Consider the following 18,497-nt stretch of genomic DNA (forward strand, 5'->3'; position numbering starts at 1 on the left):
CAAGCCTGGAAAATAAAAAAGGCCATGTTTTACCAGCCAAGGGGATGATTTTCTAAAGGTACGCGGGGCTTTTAAAGACCTGTCTATTTCAATTGATAAATGATGGACAGAAGCAGCTACAGCCAAAGAAAGAACACTGGGAAACGAATGTGAACTATCTGCATTTTTGTTTTTCTTCCCGGGTTATTTCTACCTTCTGAATCCAATTCTCCCTGTGCAACAAGAGAACTGTTCGGTTCTGCAAACATATATTGTATCTGGGATATACTGCAACATATCCAACATATATAGGACTGCTTGCCATCTAGGGGAGGGGATGGAGGGAGGGAGGGGAAAAATCGGAACAGAAGTGAATGCAAGGGATAATGCTGTAAAAAATTACCCTGGCATGGATTCTGTCAATATAAAGTAATTATTAAATAAAAATAAAAAAAAAGACCTCTCTAACTCATCCACTCTCTGAGACAATGAGTTATAGGGAAAAGAACTCTGGATTCAGAATCAGAGGACCTGTGTTCAAATTCTGCTCTGCTACCAACCACTTATATGGTCTTTAGGAAGCCTTTCAACATCTTGGAATCTCAAATTCATCATCAGTAAATAGATGGGTTTGGTCTAGATAGATCAAGTTTTCTCCTAGCTCTAAATTTTAAAAATTATCCCTTTCATCTTTTCTGGAAACAAGTAAAGATTGAGTTGGATTTTTAGTTCTCTCCTCCCCATCCCAAGACCTACTAGTCAAAATCCCAAGAAAATCTGCTAATGAATGGGTAGAGGTCTCAAGCACTCAGCTATGGAGGCCATCAACTCAAATGTATATCACAGGGTTTGATCTGAGAGGAGCCCAAGGAAATTTTCTAAAGCTTGGCTTCTTCCAAATGGCTCCACAATCAGCATACACACCTATGGTTATATTATATAGCAAGCACATAATAAATGCTTTTTCACTCATATGAGAGATTTTAAAAAACAGCTAGAAAAGAGAGTGACTTCAACTTACCCGATTTTTTAAAAGAGTTAAACTAAGGAAACCAAAAAGCAGATTTTCACGCCTGAAAAGGATTTTTGAGGTAATCTAATTTAAACCCATTTTAGAGCTGAGGAAAATGAGTCCCAGAGAAAAGAAATTATCTTGCTCAGACTTATACAGATAATAAGTAGTAGTAGAGACAATTAGAATCCGGATCCTCTTACTCCAAGTCGAGTTCTTTTTCATAAGCAGATCCACAAAAGGTCACACTGAGTCTCTGGCAGAACGGGGACATACACTCAGATTGTGGATCCTCAAGCCTTCTTCCTCTTTCTACTGCATCTCACCAACCAACCCCACTCTTTGGGGATTTTGATCAGCATTCTTGTCGTCCAGGGGAGAAGAGGGGAAAAAGATTTTCTGAATAATGATCCTAAAAATGATCCTCTGAGATCTGAAGCCATTTTCAGGATGATAAAAGTAGTAAATGTGGCAGGCAAGTCTTGAACCCAAAACAGCCTGACTAGACTCCTTTAGCAACTGACAAAGGGTGACTCAATGTACTGGTGCTTCCATGAATGTATTTTTTAAAAATCAAACAATTGTGGGGTAGCTAGATGCCCCAGTAGAAAGAGTACTGGGCCTGGAATCAGGAAGACCTGAATTCAAATCCAGCCTCAAACTTAATACTTAGTAGCCGTGTTACTCTGGGAAGTCATTTAACCCCAATTACCTTGTAAATAAACAAATAAATGAAATCTAATAATTGAATAAATATAAACAAATACCATCTGCCAAAAGAGTAAATGTGACTTATATATAATAGTCCATAAAACAAAGAAGCCTTTCTTCTTTGTTTTCATGTTAGAGAAAGGTCATGTTTTCATGTTAGAGAAAGAAAAACTGATATTTTTCCCCTTGCAAAGAAAATCCACTGTATTCTTAGAGTCTTAAAGAGTTTTTAAGAATCTACTTTTGTAGCTGTTACTTCAGAATTTATAGAATGTTAGATCTGGGAAAAAACTTAGAATGTGGAATGTCAGAGCTGGAAGGGAACTTAGAACAGGGAATGTCAGAGATGGGAGAGATCTTGGAATGGAGAATGTCAAAGCTAAAGAAGCCCTGGAATAGGGAACGACAGAGATGGGATATCTGAATTGGCAGGGAGATTAAAAAATCAACTAATTCTAACTCAGTCATTTTAAAAGTTTTTAACATTATTTTATTTTTCCAAATACATGTAAAGACAGTTTTCAACATGCATTTTTGTAAGACTTTGTACTCCAAATTTTTCTCCCTTCTTACCTTACCTCCCCGCCTCTGATACAGATTAAAAATGTGCAATTCTTTTAAACATATTTGCATATTTGTCATGTTGTACAAGAAAAATCAGACCTAAAGGGAAAAAAAAGAGAGAAAGAAAACAAACAAAAAAAAAAACGTGAAAATACAATGCCTTGATCACTAAACAAAAGATGAAAATACTATCCTTTGTTCCACATTCAGTTTCCACAGTTCTCTGTCTGTATGCAGATGGCATTTTCCATCACAGATCTGGAATTGGCCTGAATCATGGCATTGTTGAGAAGAGCCACGTCCATCACAACTGATCATCACATAATCTTCTTGTTGCTCTGCACAATGTTCTCTTTGTTCTGCTCATTTCACTCAGCATCAGTTCATGTAAATCTCCCCAGGACTCTCTAAAATCATCCTCCTGATCATTTCTTATACAGCAATACCATTCCATAACATTTATATACCATAATTTATTCAGCCATTCCAACTGATGGGCATTCACTCAGTTTCCAGTTCCTTGCCACTACAAAAAGGGCTAAAAATCAGTCATTTTTACAAGAGTTAAAATTGCATCCCAGAGAGAGGAAGGTTCACTTGAGGTCATCACATAATAAGTGGTCCCAATGTAAAAAAGAAACCCATATCGCTGATTGCAAATCCACCATTTTTTTTTTGCCCACTACAGCCCGTGATTTTTGCTACTAAATCTAAATTCAATGACATCTTCTTGAAAACTGTTCCTGAAATCCTCATATAAACCACATAAAGCCCTTTCATTGGATAAGAGACAACCTGAAGTTGCAGAGTTCTTAAGCAAGAACCTATCCCAGGCCAATCCTTCATTTTACAAGAGGAGAAACCAAGGTCCAGGAAAGTCAAGTGTTTTTCACAAAGGAATATAGCGTCTTTGGCAGATCATAAGTGAAGGGACCTAAGGCTATCTTTGACAAATGAAGTTCTTAAGACTCAAATAAGTGTCTGAGGCAGAATTCAAACATAGGAATTCTTAATTCCAAGTCTTATAATGCTCTATCCACTACACTACACTGTCAAAACCTAGTCTACAGCCCAGAATTCTTGCCCTGACATTATCTGAAAGTGGGGAACATGACAAGTAGGAAGAGGAAATTTGACTGAGGAAAGGATGATCTTCGAGCTACAGTGAAGTATGTTGTACTTAGCCAACTGGAAGGAATTGAGAGAGTACTACCTGTCCTGTCGCCCCTCTTTCATCTTCAGGTTTAGAGTTTGGGGGTTTAATGGTCAGATTACTCTCTCCCCTTCCACCTGGCAAATCTTTGTGTAGCCCCTTCAGTGAGGGGCTCAGTTACCAGTTCTGTCCCTAGATAGATTGCCCTGCAACCCAACCCAATTCTGTTTCCCATCTGGCTCAGTCCCCAAGGGAACCTTGTGTATCTTGTCCCCTTGATTTCCCAATCTCCCATTTCATTTTCCTCACTCTTTCCATCTGTTCAGTCTCTCTCCATCTGGAATCTTTCACCCTCCCTACCTGGACACAGAATCCAGTTCTATCTTCCAGGACTTCAAGCCCAGGCTTTCTCCCTACTTTCTACCTATTGAGGTCTAGGCCCTCATTCTCCCAGCCCCAGCTGGCAGGAGCCCCTTGGGGTTGTCTCAAACATCTAGCCAGAGGACAGAGGAAACAGAAGACTCTGGGTCGCTCTGAGAGTTCAAGCCCGAAAATACTTACACCACTTAGACCTCAAGTTGCCCTGCCCAGAAATAGTCTCAGTGATAGTAGAAAACAGACTAGGACAGATGGGGTCAGGATTTTTCTGAATTATTGTCATTTCAATCATGGTCCTTAGAAGTGAAAGGATCCTGACAGCCACCTAATCCAACTTACTCTTTTAAAAAACAATTTCATCGTTAAGTTCTGTTCAATGAATAAAAATTTCTTCTCTGTTACTCCCACATCTCACCTTGGGGTGTGTGTGTGTCCTTCTAACAAGTATACACAGTCAAGGAAAATAAATTCCCATATTGTTCAAGTCCAAAAAAAGATGGTTCGTTTTGTGTCCCTCTTTTTCAGGAAACAAGCAGTATTTTTTTATTATTGATCTTCTGGAACCATGGTCCAAGCGTTCATTGATCAGGGTTCTTAAGTTGTTCAGAGGGGTTTACAATTATAATGTCACATTGTACTATAAACCAACCTCGTTCTGCTGACTTCATTTTGTATCAGTTCATACAGAGCTTCCCAATCTTCTCAGAAACTATTCATTTTGTCATTTCTTATAGTGCAATAATATCCAATTAAATTTGCATGCCTTAATTTGTTTAGCTCATCCCCAGCAGGAAAGCACATTGTTAGTTTCCAGGGTTTTTTTTTTTTTTGGGGGGGGGAGGTTGTTTTGTTGTTATCATTGCTATTACCAAGAAAAGAGCAACCACAAATGTTTTTCAAACAAAAAAGAAATAAAAATTTCTCTTTGATTTCATCAAAACTTGATTTGATTCTCAAGAGTCAAAACGTAGGTTCATCTTCGTGACAGTTTGGGGTCATAATTCCAGACCACACTTTCAAATGCTGGTACTAATTCATAGCTCTAGCAATAATCCATAAATGTATTGGTTCTTCATGGATTAACTACAACAGTTTTTTTGGGTCAACTTTGCAAAACTGATGGGTGTGAGGTGAAATCTCAGTGTATTTTTAATTTGTATTTAGGTGGCACATTGGATAGAATATTGAGAGGGAATAGGAAAAGACCTCATTCATTTCAAGCCCAGACTCAGGAGCTTTTTAGCTGCCTCGATAAATCACTTAGCTTCTGTTTTTTTCATCTGTAAAATGGGGATAATAATAGTACCTACTTCCTGGATTGTTGTGGCTTTCAAATGAGATAATATTTTTAAAGCATCTTGCAAATCTTAAAGTACAATAGAATGCTAGCTACTAATGCTCATTGACCAATTTACTTCTCTATATTTTAACTATATTGTGAAAGTTGATTTGAAATCTAGTTCTGTCAGACCCTCTTTTTTCACTTTTTTTTTCATCATTTTTCTTGGTATTCTTGATCTTTTGATCTTTCTGATTAATTCTGTTATAATTTTTCTAGGTCAATAAAGCAATCCTTTAGTAGTTTGAGTGTTATGGCCCAGAATAAGTCAATTAATTTAGGTAGTATTGTCTTTATTCTATCAATATGAACAACTAATATTCCTTCAATTATTTAACCTTATTTCCCCAAAATAGTTTGTAGTTATATAAATATAGTTCCTATATGTATGTAAGTATGCTACTTAATAAACTCCCAGGTATCACTTATATTTCTTAATTACTTTAAACTGACCTTTCTGCCTCTTTCTCCTAGATCTTACTACTATACATACACATTGATGATTTGTATAGATTTATTTTATATTCTCCAACTTTATTGAAGTTATCATTTCAATTAATTTTTAATGGAGTCTTTGGGGTTTTCTAAATGAACCACTATGTCACCTGCAAAAAGATAATTGTGTTTCTTTTTTGCCTATACTTTTTCCTTCAACTTATATATGTTTTCTTATTGCTAGGTTGCATTTCTATATTGTCTCAAAATAGAAGTAGTGATAGATACTGTATATCTCTGATCTTACTGAAATAGACTCTATGTAATGTTATTACATAATAATGCTGATTCTTGGTTTTAAATGCATATTGCCATTTTAAAGAAAACTCCACTTATTGCTCATTTTTTTTTTTTGGCTTTTGCTCATTATTTATTTTAAGTTATTTGCTTATTGCTATTTATTTTTTCAGAAATGGGACATGTTAGTTTTCAACACCTTTTTTATACACATTGATATAATTATGTGTTTCTTGCTCTTTATTGCTATTTTTATTATGCTTATAATTTTCCTAACATTAAATTGATCTTGTATCATCAATATGAATATGACCTGATCATAGTGCATAATTTTTTTTCACATGTCTCTTGAACTTCTTTACTAAGATTTAATTTTTTAAAATTGTGCCAATCTTTATTAGGGATATAATTAGTTATAGTAACCCTCAGATTGTGTCTATTTCTGACTCTCACTAGTTGGGATATCAAAACCCTATGTACCTCACAGAAGGAATTTGATAGGATTCTTTCTTTCTTTTTTTTTTTTTAATAAACAATTACTAAAATATTGGAAGTAATTGTTCCTTAGATGTTTGATAGAATTAACTTATAATTAATTGATTCTTGTTTATTTTCCTTAGTGAGTTCACTTATGGCTTTTTCTAATTCTTTTTTAGAGGCTGGGCTATTTAAATTTTCTATTTCTTGTTTGATGAAATTTTACATTTTTGTTAATATCTATTTCATTTAAGTTGTCAGTTTCATATATATCATATATATGTATAAATTAGTCTCTAATAACTTCCTTTACTTCATCTTCATTTGTTGTGAATTGCTTTTTGAATTTACAATTTAATTTGTATGAACAAAATCATTTTTGATATTGGTCACTTGATTTTTCTCTTCATAAAAATCAAATTATCTAATCGTTTCTCTACTCTGTTTGTTTCTTATAAATTTAATCCTGTTTTTGCTTTCACTTTTGTTAATATCTTCTTTGATTTTCAGAATTTTTATTTTGGTGATTATTGAGTTTTAAATTTTTGTTGATTTTTTTGAATTTTTAATTGTGTGCCCAATTTGATCTCTTCTATTTTTCTTTTGTTGATGAAAATGTTTGAAGATGGATGCTTTCCCTTAACTATTTCAAATTTTGATATGTGTCTCCACAATGTCCTTATTTTATTGTTTCAGTAATTTGTTATTTGATATACTAATTTGCTAGGATTAAATTATTTAGTTCCCAGTAAATTTTAATCATTTCTTTAATGGCCTTTTATGGAATAATTTTTATAGTGTTTTAATCAGTAAAGACTATATTTATTATTTCTATTTTTTGTATTTTTGGTGATTTTTCTGACCTGATTCATATTCTATTTTTGTAATTATCCCATAAGCACATTAGTTTATGTATACTCCTTTCTATTCCCATTTAATAATCACCAGAGAGCTGCTATATCTAACTTAGAAATTCTACTCAAAGGCTTTATCTTCTTTTTTGAATTTTTTAAAAGAGGGATTACATAACAGAAAAGGTTACATTGAGATCCCCCATTATTATAATTTGACTTTTTTTCTCTCTTCAATTTCTTTAGCTTTTTTCTTCAAATAATTAGCTTACATTTGGTGTATATCAGTTAATATTGAAAGTAATTCATTGTATCTCTTAGAGTAATATAATTTCTAAGTGTATGTATTTTAACCAATTCTATTATTGCTATTGTTTGTATGATTTCTATTTTACAAATAAGAAAAGTGATGGTCAAAGAGCAAAGTTGGGGTATGAGGCCCAACCTTCTGAAGCCAAATCCAGCCTTTTGCTTACAAATAGCTCTTCTTGTCCTACTGTCCTGAAGGTATCCTGAATCTTGGGGATCTTCCTGGATTCCCCTCCTCATCCTCTCTTGAAGAAGCTTCTCTGCTTAGGCTGAATGAGTATGGTATTGATTTTGAAGTTCTCCCAGAGAGAGGTAGGCACCAGTGTTTAGGGCTGGGTAGGAAGAAGAGACAGAATTAGTCTGGTCCAGTGTAGGGGAAGCATTCCAGGGAAATGGAGAGGCCGGCTCCAACCCAGGGCTTAAAGGAAGGTCCACATCCTGGCTTGATTCAGGTCTTGAATCCAAAGAATTCTGGGGCCTTGAGAAACTGGGGTCACAGGATGGTGTGTCCTCTTCAGGAGGAGAAGTCTCCTTTTTGGTCTCCTTTCCTAAGAAAGAGATGCTTTGGGGTCCCAGGTTATTCCCAGGGTTCTGGAAAAGCCTGGGGGAGAAGAGGATCATGTCATCTCCAGGGGGAAATGTGCAGTATGAATCATCCTCGGGCCCTCCAGGAGGCAGCTGGGGCACCAGGGAGCCCTGTTCCCCTTCCTCTTTGTTCTCCTCCTCTTCCTCACCGAAAGGCGAATAGGTAAAATATACCTGGCAGGATTCAACCTCCAGAGCATCAGGAAGGTGGAAGAAAAAATAACCCTGGTTGGTGAAGCAACTGGAGAGGGAGTGACCACTGGTCTCTGGGGATCTATAAGCTGGAACCAGCTCCTTGGAGAGCAACAAGTTCAGGTTTGGGTCTTCCTTCTGCATCACCTCCAGTGGAGAGATTTCTGGAGCCAAAATACTGGTGGCAAAGGAGGCGGTGGGAAAAGGAGAAGAAAGCCATTTCTGCCGGGGGAGGGAGGGAGAAATAATAAAAAATAACACATCATTACTCATAGGGATTCAAGTCCCACTTGAGACAGTTAGTAATAAACTGTGTAGCAGGAATAGGATTCTTTACTCCATTACCAGGGCACAGTTCATCGGAGTTTTTTTTCCCTCTTCTTGTTGTTGAGACTTCAGCATATTTAGGGGGTTCAAGATACACCACATTGTGATCTTTGGACATATTACTATCTTCAAATAGTAGTATCTCCCACCATCCCTCATGCCCTGCCTTTGGAAGCAACATCATCTTTGCTGAAAAGCTGTCAGTCACATACTGTATGGCTTCCCAGACCAACGTACCCCTCCCTGGCCACCACTCCACTAAATGAATTGTTGCCCATCTGGTCCACCAGTACTTGGGGTTTGTTTTTGTTTTTGTTTGTATTGCTATCCCCAGTGCTTAACAGAATGTTTGGCTCATGGTATTTAGTTACCTAATTAATCAATTTTTTCCTTTCTTTAATCTCCATTTTCCTCTTTCTACTTCCTTTTTATAGAGAACAGAGGGTTGGTCAGTCCCAGGGAGTGAGAAATGGCACCCAGGGAACCCCCTGCTATATTTTTTATTGGTGTTTTAGAATCATCTTGCTTCTTCAAGCTTTTTCCATGAGAAAGGGATGATTTGGGGGAATCTTTGGTAAAAGAAATGGAGAAAGAGAAAGAAAAACAAAAACAGGTTAAAGGTGGAATAAGAAGAAATGGTTTTTCATTCACTGGAAATTGAAATAACAAGTGGACCTGCTTGCTACACCCACAATTGGAGATAGAGAAGGAGCAGAGTAAAAGTGACCACTTATTTGGCAAGGGAAAGGTTAGCCAAGATTTATCTGTAGAGAGATAGGTGGTGCCACAGTGCACAGAGGGCTGAAGTTGAAGCCAGGAGGACCTGAGTGCGAATCCAACCTCAGACACTATTAATGTTTGATCCATGGCAAGTCACTTAATAGCTCTGTATCTCAGTTTCCTCTTCTGTAAAATGAGGATAATAATAGCACCTACTTCCTCACAGTTGTGAGAATTAAATGAGATAATAATTGTAAAGCAATGCCTGCACCTAAGCACATAATGGGTCCTTGAATGCTTGTTCTCCTTTTCTTCTTTCCTGCTGTCCACTTAATTGTCTTCTCCCAAATTCATTTCCAAAAGAAACATCAAATGCAGGAAAAATCTTATTTTCAGTCTAGTTCCTATATAATCAGTCTTCCAAAAAGGTGCTTGAATAACCTTCTTAATCATCCACACAGGAAGAATCAAATGGATGAAAAATGTCACTTATAGATATCACAATCTGAAAAGAAGTCATTGGACAGATGACTCATTGTTCTGGTCCATCAGTGTGTGAGTGTATATATGTATGTGTATATGCATACATAAGGATATTTTAATATATATCATTATATTAATTAATGATTATATTATATAATATATTTATATTATACACACATAATGTTTATACATAACACATGTATATTTATACATCATATTACGTGTATGTAATACATATGTCATATATAACATGACTATATTATGTAATATATAATTATATTCATTATAATATATTAAATAGCATTTAACTAGTTATATGGAAAATTTTTATAAAATTATGTAACAACAATTACATATATAATTTTAAGTGTAATTTTTACATGATCTATGTGCATAATATATGATACAACTTTGTCATTTTAATTAGTGTGGATATGTGTGTGTGTGTGTATACACATATACATACATACACAACACCGCTGATGAATTATAAACTGGGATTAGAATTGAAGAGGAGGAGAATAGACTAATCCTTGTAGAAGGCCCTAATCCAGCCATCCTTTTTGTTCAGGACTTTGCCACCATGCTCTCAAGTCAGATATCTTTCCCTTTCCTCAACCATTTCAGGACTCTTGTGTATGTTGTTCCTCCTTATTAGAATGTAAGAACATTGAGGGTAGGGATTGACTTTCTTTTTGCTTGTCCTTGTTTCCCCAAGCTTTAGCACAGTGCTCGACACAGAGTAATTCCTTAATAGATGATTGTTGACTTGGCTTAACTTGGAGATCTGAGACAGAAGGAAGGGGAGAGAGAGGACAATGTGGTGCAGGGATAAAAGGGATCATTTTCACAATTTATTTCCCATGTGATCTTGAGTAATTTTCTGACTCGATTTGGGTCATTCATTCTTAAATGTTTTCCCCACTTTTGTCTCATTTCCCCCATATGTAAAATGAGGATTCCTCAACACAAGTCTTTCCTATATGTACATATATACACCCATATATATACAGACATACATATAGAGACATACATATATACATACATTATATATAAATACATATACATCCTGTGGTGATAGGATTCCTTGATGTCAAGGCTGAAATCCAAGATAATGGTATCAGAAGATCATAAGTATAGGACTAGAAAGTAAGTTAGATTTTATTTAATCTAATCCAATTCATTTTATAGAGGGAGAAATTGAGGCAAAGAGAGGGAAAGTCACTTGTCCAGGGTCAATCAGGCAGCAAGTAAACCCTGATTCTAAATCTGTGTGCTTTAGGAGGGAAGAAAAAAACAGTGTGGTAAATGGAAGGCGGGAAAGGATGCGGCAAAGAGATAATTGAAATTGGACTCATTGCCGTTGGATTGGAATCCTGGCTCTGCTACATAAAACCCCAAATCTTGAGCAGATTACTTCTCCTCTGGGACTCCAGGTACTCATTTGTAAAATAGCCAAGTACTAGTACTTCCTTCCAGCTCTGGGTTCTATGACCCTAGTAGAAGATGGTATGCTCATCCCCAGGATTTTATTGGGGCCTCTATAGGGTAGAAGGATTTGTAGACTTACTCCTTATCAAAGAAGTCTTGAAGGGTTATAGATCTAGAGTTGAGAGAGGACTCCCAAGGTCAAAGCTATTATATTAAAAAGAGGAAGTGAAACCTTTTAAAAGTGAAGGGACTTGTCCAAGATCACAGAGGTAGGTCAGTGACAAAGGCAAGATCAGGACTCTGGTTTTCTGACAAGGATCACCATTCTTCTCACATTTCCTTATGATCCCCAGAAGTCTCAGAAATAAACTGTGATCCCTGTGCTATAGAATGTAGGGCACAGGGCAGTCCTAAATTCTTTTATCTGAGGTCTCAGGAATTAAAAAGGCCTTTCTAGCTCATGTATAGCATGGAATCATCCCTACAGATTCCCCGAGCAGAGGTTAATCAGCCTCTACTTTTGGATACTTCAGGAATAAAGAATCTCCAAGGCATCCCATTTCATTGTTTGACAGCTCCAGCTGACAGAAATTTCTTATGTGGAGCCATGATACAAAGAGCATGGGAAGCAAGCTGAGGGAGGGACTTGGGGCTTGAAGGGAGGGAAAGGGCATCTCTGCAAGCCCATCAAGTCATTAGATTGTGAATTATATAAAGAAAGGATTCTATTTGTTTTGTTTTGTTTTCTTTTTTTATCTCTATGGTTTAACAAAATACCTGGCTTTAATAAATGCTTGTTGAATAACTACATGATTGGCAAAGAGGATGAGGGGCTGAAAGAAGAGTTTTTCCCCTAATTATCCTCCTCTCCTTTTCACTATGAAGTAGAAACAATTGGATACAAGGGGCCAATATCTCTTTTATTTTTTTAATTTTTAATTTTATTTTTATTATTTTTTGCCAATATCTCTTTTATTCAACTTCTCTACCTCCACTTTCCAATTCCTGCATCCTTTCATTTCATCCACATACACACCCATCTCCCCCATCCACATCCACCTCCACCACCCCCACACACATACACCCTACACACACACACACACACACACACACACACACACACACACACAATTATACCTGGAAATCTCCTCCATGCTCTGTGCTCAATGTGGAAAAGAATTTAGAAGGGTCTGGAATGTGACATTTTAAAATCTTCTTCAACCTGCCAGAGAGGAAATGAAGATCAAACAGGGGAAAACATGTAGAGATCCTCCCTCTCCCATGTGGAGACCCTCCCCCTTCCCAGAGCTCTTTTTAAAAATTAGCAAACTGCTGCGATCAAGACTGAGAATGAAAACACATGTCCACACATATACATGATGATATGCACAGACATATATAGCATGTGTTCACAAACGGGCAAGAACACATCCAAATATAACAAACCCAAACATATTAATCAGATACAATGCATACAAATAAACATGTACATGTCAATATATAAAACTTGCATGCATAATATAGGCGAATGGGGCTGCCCAAACAAGAAAAAAAATACAATTGCACACCTGTACACATTCACATAAGCATAAATACAAACAAAAGCATGTCAGCACAAACAACTATACAAAGTACACTTTGTGTAACCTGTGTCAGATTGCTAGCTGCCTTGGGGAAAGGGGAGGGAAAGGAGGAAGGAAGGCAATTTGGAACTTAAAATCTTACCAAAATGAATATTGAAAACTATCTTTACATGTAATTTGAAAAAATTAAAATACTATTAAGTGGAAAAAAACTCAAAATGATGTACACAAATGTGTATGCAGGTATGAACATACACAGACATGTGTGAAATTCTACACATTCACATGTACATACATGTTCACATGCCCTGAATTTGAGACCCCAAGATATGTTGGGATACCATGACTGTTTTTATTCCTTCCCACAACTTTTTCTCCAATGCTCAAGCTCAGACCATCCACTCAGTCATGGGCTGAAGGATGGGGAGGAACAAATTCTTCAGGACTTATAGCCAAGAATCAACCAGGAGATTCAAGGGATCTAGGAAGGGGAAAGGAGAGAGGATGGGGATGTCTAATGATGGGTCAGAGTGAAGGATAGGAAAAATTCAGCTTGAGCTATAAGTTAGACTCTCTCACCATTTCTGGGGGTACCATCTGGGTACCAGCAGGAGCATGAGGAAGATGCTGACAACCCCACATAGACTCATGATTAAATGGAACAGCCACTTGAAGATGAACTCTGGGAAGGGGAGAAAAAGTTAGGGGCGTTACCAAAATGGAAGTGAGTCAAGAATCAGGAACATAATGAGGGAAAGGCCCAATCCAATTCAGTCCCAGATCTGGCCACCAATATAGATTCTTATAGCACTTTCTGAGATCAATAGTATACATTTTACTAGCCCCATTTTATAGAAAGGCTAAGGGAGCTGTCCAAGGTCTCACAAGTAGTCAGCGAATGACAAGCTAAGATCAGAAACTCATTAGATTTTTCAGCTCTAAATCCCAATAATTGTATTCCTCCATAGGAATTATTTAGACAGAATACTTTCCTCATTGTGACCCTGTAAGGCAGCTAAAGATTATCTCCATTTTACAGAAGAAAACTGAGATTCGTGTAGATGAATTGCCTTGCTAGCATTGTTTCTCAAGAGCACTGTCTCTTCCCTTTCCTTGTATCTCCAGCACTTAACATGGTGCCTCACACATAGTAGACACTTAATAAATAATTACTGACTGACTGGAACTCATACATGTGGAAAATAGATGTAGAACTTTTAAGGATAGTTCATATGGACAGATTTGGGGTAATGGAAGTATCTTTAGGATGGAAATTGTTTCATTTTTCATCTTAGTATTCCCTGCACTGAAGGTTTCCATTGATATTCACATAATGTTAAGAGAATTTAAAGTCTAGAAACCTGGATAGATTAGTTGTAGAAGATTTATTGGTGAGGATGGAGGGGGATATAAAAGGGGAAGCAGATGGAAAAGAGTTCTGCTCTGCATCACTGAAGGCAATAGTCACATTAATAAGAACACTGATGTATCCCCAGTGCCTACCTATCACAGTTACTTGCACATAATAGGTACTTGATAAACTTTGAATGGCTTATTAAGTTGTTTAGGGCTTTCAGACCACCCAAAGCTCAGGATCTTTTTCACAGAAACTGTTGTGACCAGTCACAGCTGCCTCTATCCTTTATTTGACCATATGTTTTCTTGAACTTCGATGTAGGATTTATTCTTTATTATATTTTCTCACATTAGTGTCTACCCACCATTCTATTCTGTCGGAATTGTTTTGAATTTACTAGCCAGTGGTAAAACCAGCCATGGACGGAATCCAGCCCAATCCTCCCTCTTTCCCCTCAATAACAAACTTCCCCTATTCTCCTCATTTTCCTTTCCTCCACTTTCGACATGTCATCTTCATGTTCCCCTCACTTCTTTTCTTCTTTCTCCCTATGCTTCCCTCCTTAAATCTTCCTCCCTAGAGATATCTATCACAGTCCCATCCCCAACCCTTATTACTCTTTCCACAGCTGATCTCTTCTTAACACACCTTGTGGTTTTGTCTGGAAGATGAGGGTCGGGCTCCAGGGACTCCAGATTCCTGAAGACCCATTTTTTTGGGATTTGCCTCGGACCTGGAGTTCATATTTTGTGTTAGGAGAGAGTTTTTCAAGGTAGACCCACCTCTGGTCTTGAGTTATGGGCAGCGTGGTGGCTTTCTGCAGAAAACCAATGAATTAATTGATAAGCATTTATTAAGTACCTACTACATGTCTAAAACTGGGTTCAACTAGGCACTGGGAATACAAAAACAAAAAAAGACAAATCAACTTTAACTTAAGGAGTTTCTGTTCTATAAAGGAGATAATATCTAGCTCTCTGTCTTATGTCTCTCTCTCTCTCTCTCTCTCTCTTTATATATATATATATATATATATATATATATATATATATATATATATATATAATGTATATATGTATGTATATACATATACACATAAACTAAACACAATGTGATTGGAAGGAGAAGTACTACAAGCAAGAACAATCTTCTGGAAGAGGTAGTATTTGAACCTTTCTTTGAAGGCAAACAAGAAAACAGCTTAGTCATGCCTAGTTCTGCACAGAAAATAAATTGTCTTGTATTAGGGACATTGTGGGAATTTATAAAACCTTAGAATCTCGGAATCATCAAATCATGAGCTTTCAGAATCCTGTGATCTTTAGAATCTTGGACTACAGGAATTTGGTCTATATGAATTTCTGTTGCTTGTTGCCTTGCTTCATATCAACAAAGCTGTATGTGTAGGATTCAGGTCACAGGGTAGCAAATTGGTGAGAACAGTGAAGTTTTCCATACATACTGCTCCCCTCAACAATCAGCTTCTTCCCTCTTCCTGCCTCTCTCCTAGTGGTCCTTACATGCCCCTGTTTTTTGTTTTTCTCTCTATGACACTACCATCCCTTATTCATAACCAAGTGTCATTAAGTGATAACAGTTTAAGATGTCTCCCTTTCCATGGGTTTGTTTGACTCAAGTAAAGGGACTGAAGGGTTTCACTTGATTCTCATTAATATTTCACTTGCTCCCAGATGGCAAAATAAAGACTGAAGTAATTTATAGGAAATAAGATTTTGGCTAGATCTAAGGAAGAATGTCCTAAAAGTGAAAGCTGTTTAATAATGGAATAATATGCCTCAGTTAATAATAACAATTATTGCACTTATGTATTATACTATAAATATTTTCTAATATAGTATACATACACATATATTAGAATAGATAAAATATATAATATATTTTGGACCTGATAGATTATTTCATTGGCATAAGGAATTCCAATTCCACCAATATAAACTGATACTTCCTTCTAGAAGTGACCTCAGAGAGTTGGCTAGGGGACTGGAAGATGAAGGAATATTCCCAGGGTGCCACAGTCAGTATGTATCAGAGGCTGTAGTTGAATCCAGGTCTTTCTATCTCCAGATACTCAAGGCCAGGTCTCTCTCAACTATGCTATATTTGCTTCCAGTTGTTGATGTTATTGGCTTGGATCCATGATTTGATTGGTATAAGGAACTCTCTCTCTCTCTCTCTCTCTTCTCTCTCTCTCTCTCTCTCTCTATATATATATATATATATATATATATATATATATATATATATATATATATATATATATATATATATCTGCTCTTCAACTTCTAGTCCTAGAAAATTATTTAAACAGAGAAGTCAAAGGTTATTCAGTCTCTCTCTCTCTCTCTCTCTCTCTCTCTCTCTCTCTCTCTCTCTCCATATCTATCCATCTCTCTCTCCATCTATCTATCTATTGATCAATCTATCTATCATCTATTTCAGAGATGGGACCTACACCCAAGCCTGCTTGACTCTGACACTGCCAAATTGCCGTTCCAGTTATCATACTCTTCCATCACACTTTTAATCTATGTTCCGAGCTAGGAGCAAGAGATCCTTTAGTCCAAGATTTCTTAACCTTCTCTGCTTGTTCTGGGTCCCTTGGCTAGTCAGTCTGCTAAAGCCTAGTAGACCCTTTCTCAAAATAATTTTTAAATGCATAAAAATAGGATTGCAAAGGAAAATAATTCTGTTGATATAAAGATTATTTTCTTGATTCAAGTTCAGGGGCTTCTTGAAATCTCTCCATGGATTCTTGGAATCCCAGATTAAGAACTCCTAGACATAACTTTCTCTGAGGATTTTCCCTTCCAACTCTGAATACTATGATCTTCTGTCTGCAATAGATCAAGATGGGATTGGATTATTATTTTTTGGGGGGGATTGGATTATATAGAGGATGTGGCAGCTATGCACTTTTCTGAAAAGCTGGCTATGTCTAGGTGGGTGATAGAGGTCAGGGAAGGGAAGTTGGGCATAACTTCATGGGGTCAGGGAGAACAAAGCAACCGAGCCCAAAGTTCAATTCTCACTCACCTCCCAGGAGCTTCCCTGAATCTGATATCTGACCTCGAATACCAGGTGTCCCTCCAGGTAGTAGGAATATACAGGGACTTCCCAGGACACATTGTAGGCATCTTCTTTTTGTTGGTTTAGGGAGAGGTTACTGAGGGCCATTAGTCGAACTGAAAAAGGAAAAAATGGCAGAAAAAGTTAGGGATGCTGGGAGGAAACTCCATATACTAAGGGCTCAGTTATCCCCATCTGCTTTCTTCCATCTAGCTCTGGCCACTTTGTCTGGACAACAGTCCCCGACATCTGGGTTCTCTGGCTTCTAATCCCTGTACCCCTGTCATGGGCACTATAAGCAGGTCTCTCTTTTTCATACTTAATTCAAATGATCAAATCTAAAACTAGCATTAAATTAATAATGATAATATTAATAATAAATAATCACATTATTATTACTAATAAAACTAATTAAACTAGGAAGCAGGAAAATAGAATGGATTTATGGAGACTACAGTCAATATTAGAAGTAGACCTTAATCTCGACCCCAGTTTAAGGATCTTAGAATCTTAGAACCTCAGAACTTGGAAGGCTCTTTGAACCACATTCAATTCTTAAGCCAAGAGAATAAGTTTAAGGCCCAAATTGGAGCATTAACCAATAAACAGAACCAAGAGAATAAGTTTAAGGCCCAAATAGGAGCATTAACCAATAAACAGAAGCAAATAAACAGAACCAATAAACAAGAGAATAAGTTTAAGGCCTAAACAGGAGCATTAACTAATAAACAGAACCAAGAGAATAAGTTTGAGGCCCAAACAGGAGCATTAACCAATAAACAGAATCAATAAACCATACCTTGCTTGTCCTTGATATCATGAGTTCTTCCTACTGTTCATATCCAAGAAAAAAGATTGACTTTTTACCAATCCTATTTTATTTCTCTGTTATTTCTTACATTCAGAAAAAGGGAGAAAAGTTGGGTCTATATCCCTTACCCCAACCTGGTCTCTGGATCCAGGGGCCCCTTACTCACTTTTATCAAAAGGTCTGAATTCCTCTTCCTTCACTATCCTTTTGCCCCCATTTAGACAGCTCACCGTCATGATCAGAATATCAGCAACAGTCAGAGGTTGACTCTGGAAGGAAAAAAGACCAGGGCTGAAATGAATAGTCTTAAAGCCAAGTCTAAAGAGAATAAGGGTAGGGGAAAGAGGACCCAGATCATTAAGAGTAAAGAGACATGGCTCTATGTAGACCCCCCCTCCCTTTATATCTTGTATTCA

The 18,497-nt window shown here is 36.9% G+C and overlaps 1 protein-coding gene across 1 annotated transcript in view; it reads right to left on the bottom strand.

Moving 5' to 3' along the window:
- Positions 1-2,169: 2,169 nt before the first annotated feature.
- The window catches only part of IL2RB (interleukin 2 receptor subunit beta), a 34,732-nt gene continuing 18,404 nt past the window's right edge, over positions 2,170-18,497 (bottom strand). Inside the window, exons 6-11 of the mRNA XM_051961772.1 lie at positions 18,248-18,350; positions 17,238-17,386; positions 14,832-15,000; positions 13,406-13,508; positions 12,381-12,465; positions 2,170-8,504 (exon numbers count right to left, since the gene is read on the bottom strand). Of these exons, the coding sequence (XP_051817732.1) occupies positions 7,770-8,504; positions 12,381-12,465; positions 13,406-13,508; positions 14,832-15,000; positions 17,238-17,386; positions 18,248-18,350 (1,344 nt within the window). The 3' untranslated portion in view covers positions 2,170-7,769. The remainder of the gene's footprint in view (positions 8,505-12,380; positions 12,466-13,405; positions 13,509-14,831; positions 15,001-17,237; positions 17,387-18,247; positions 18,351-18,497) is intronic.

This window comes from Antechinus flavipes, chromosome 5 (genome assembly GCF_016432865.1).
Source record: "Antechinus flavipes isolate AdamAnt ecotype Samford, QLD, Australia chromosome 5, AdamAnt_v2, whole genome shotgun sequence".
NCBI classification, from domain to species: domain Eukaryota; kingdom Metazoa; phylum Chordata; class Mammalia; order Dasyuromorphia; family Dasyuridae; genus Antechinus; species Antechinus flavipes.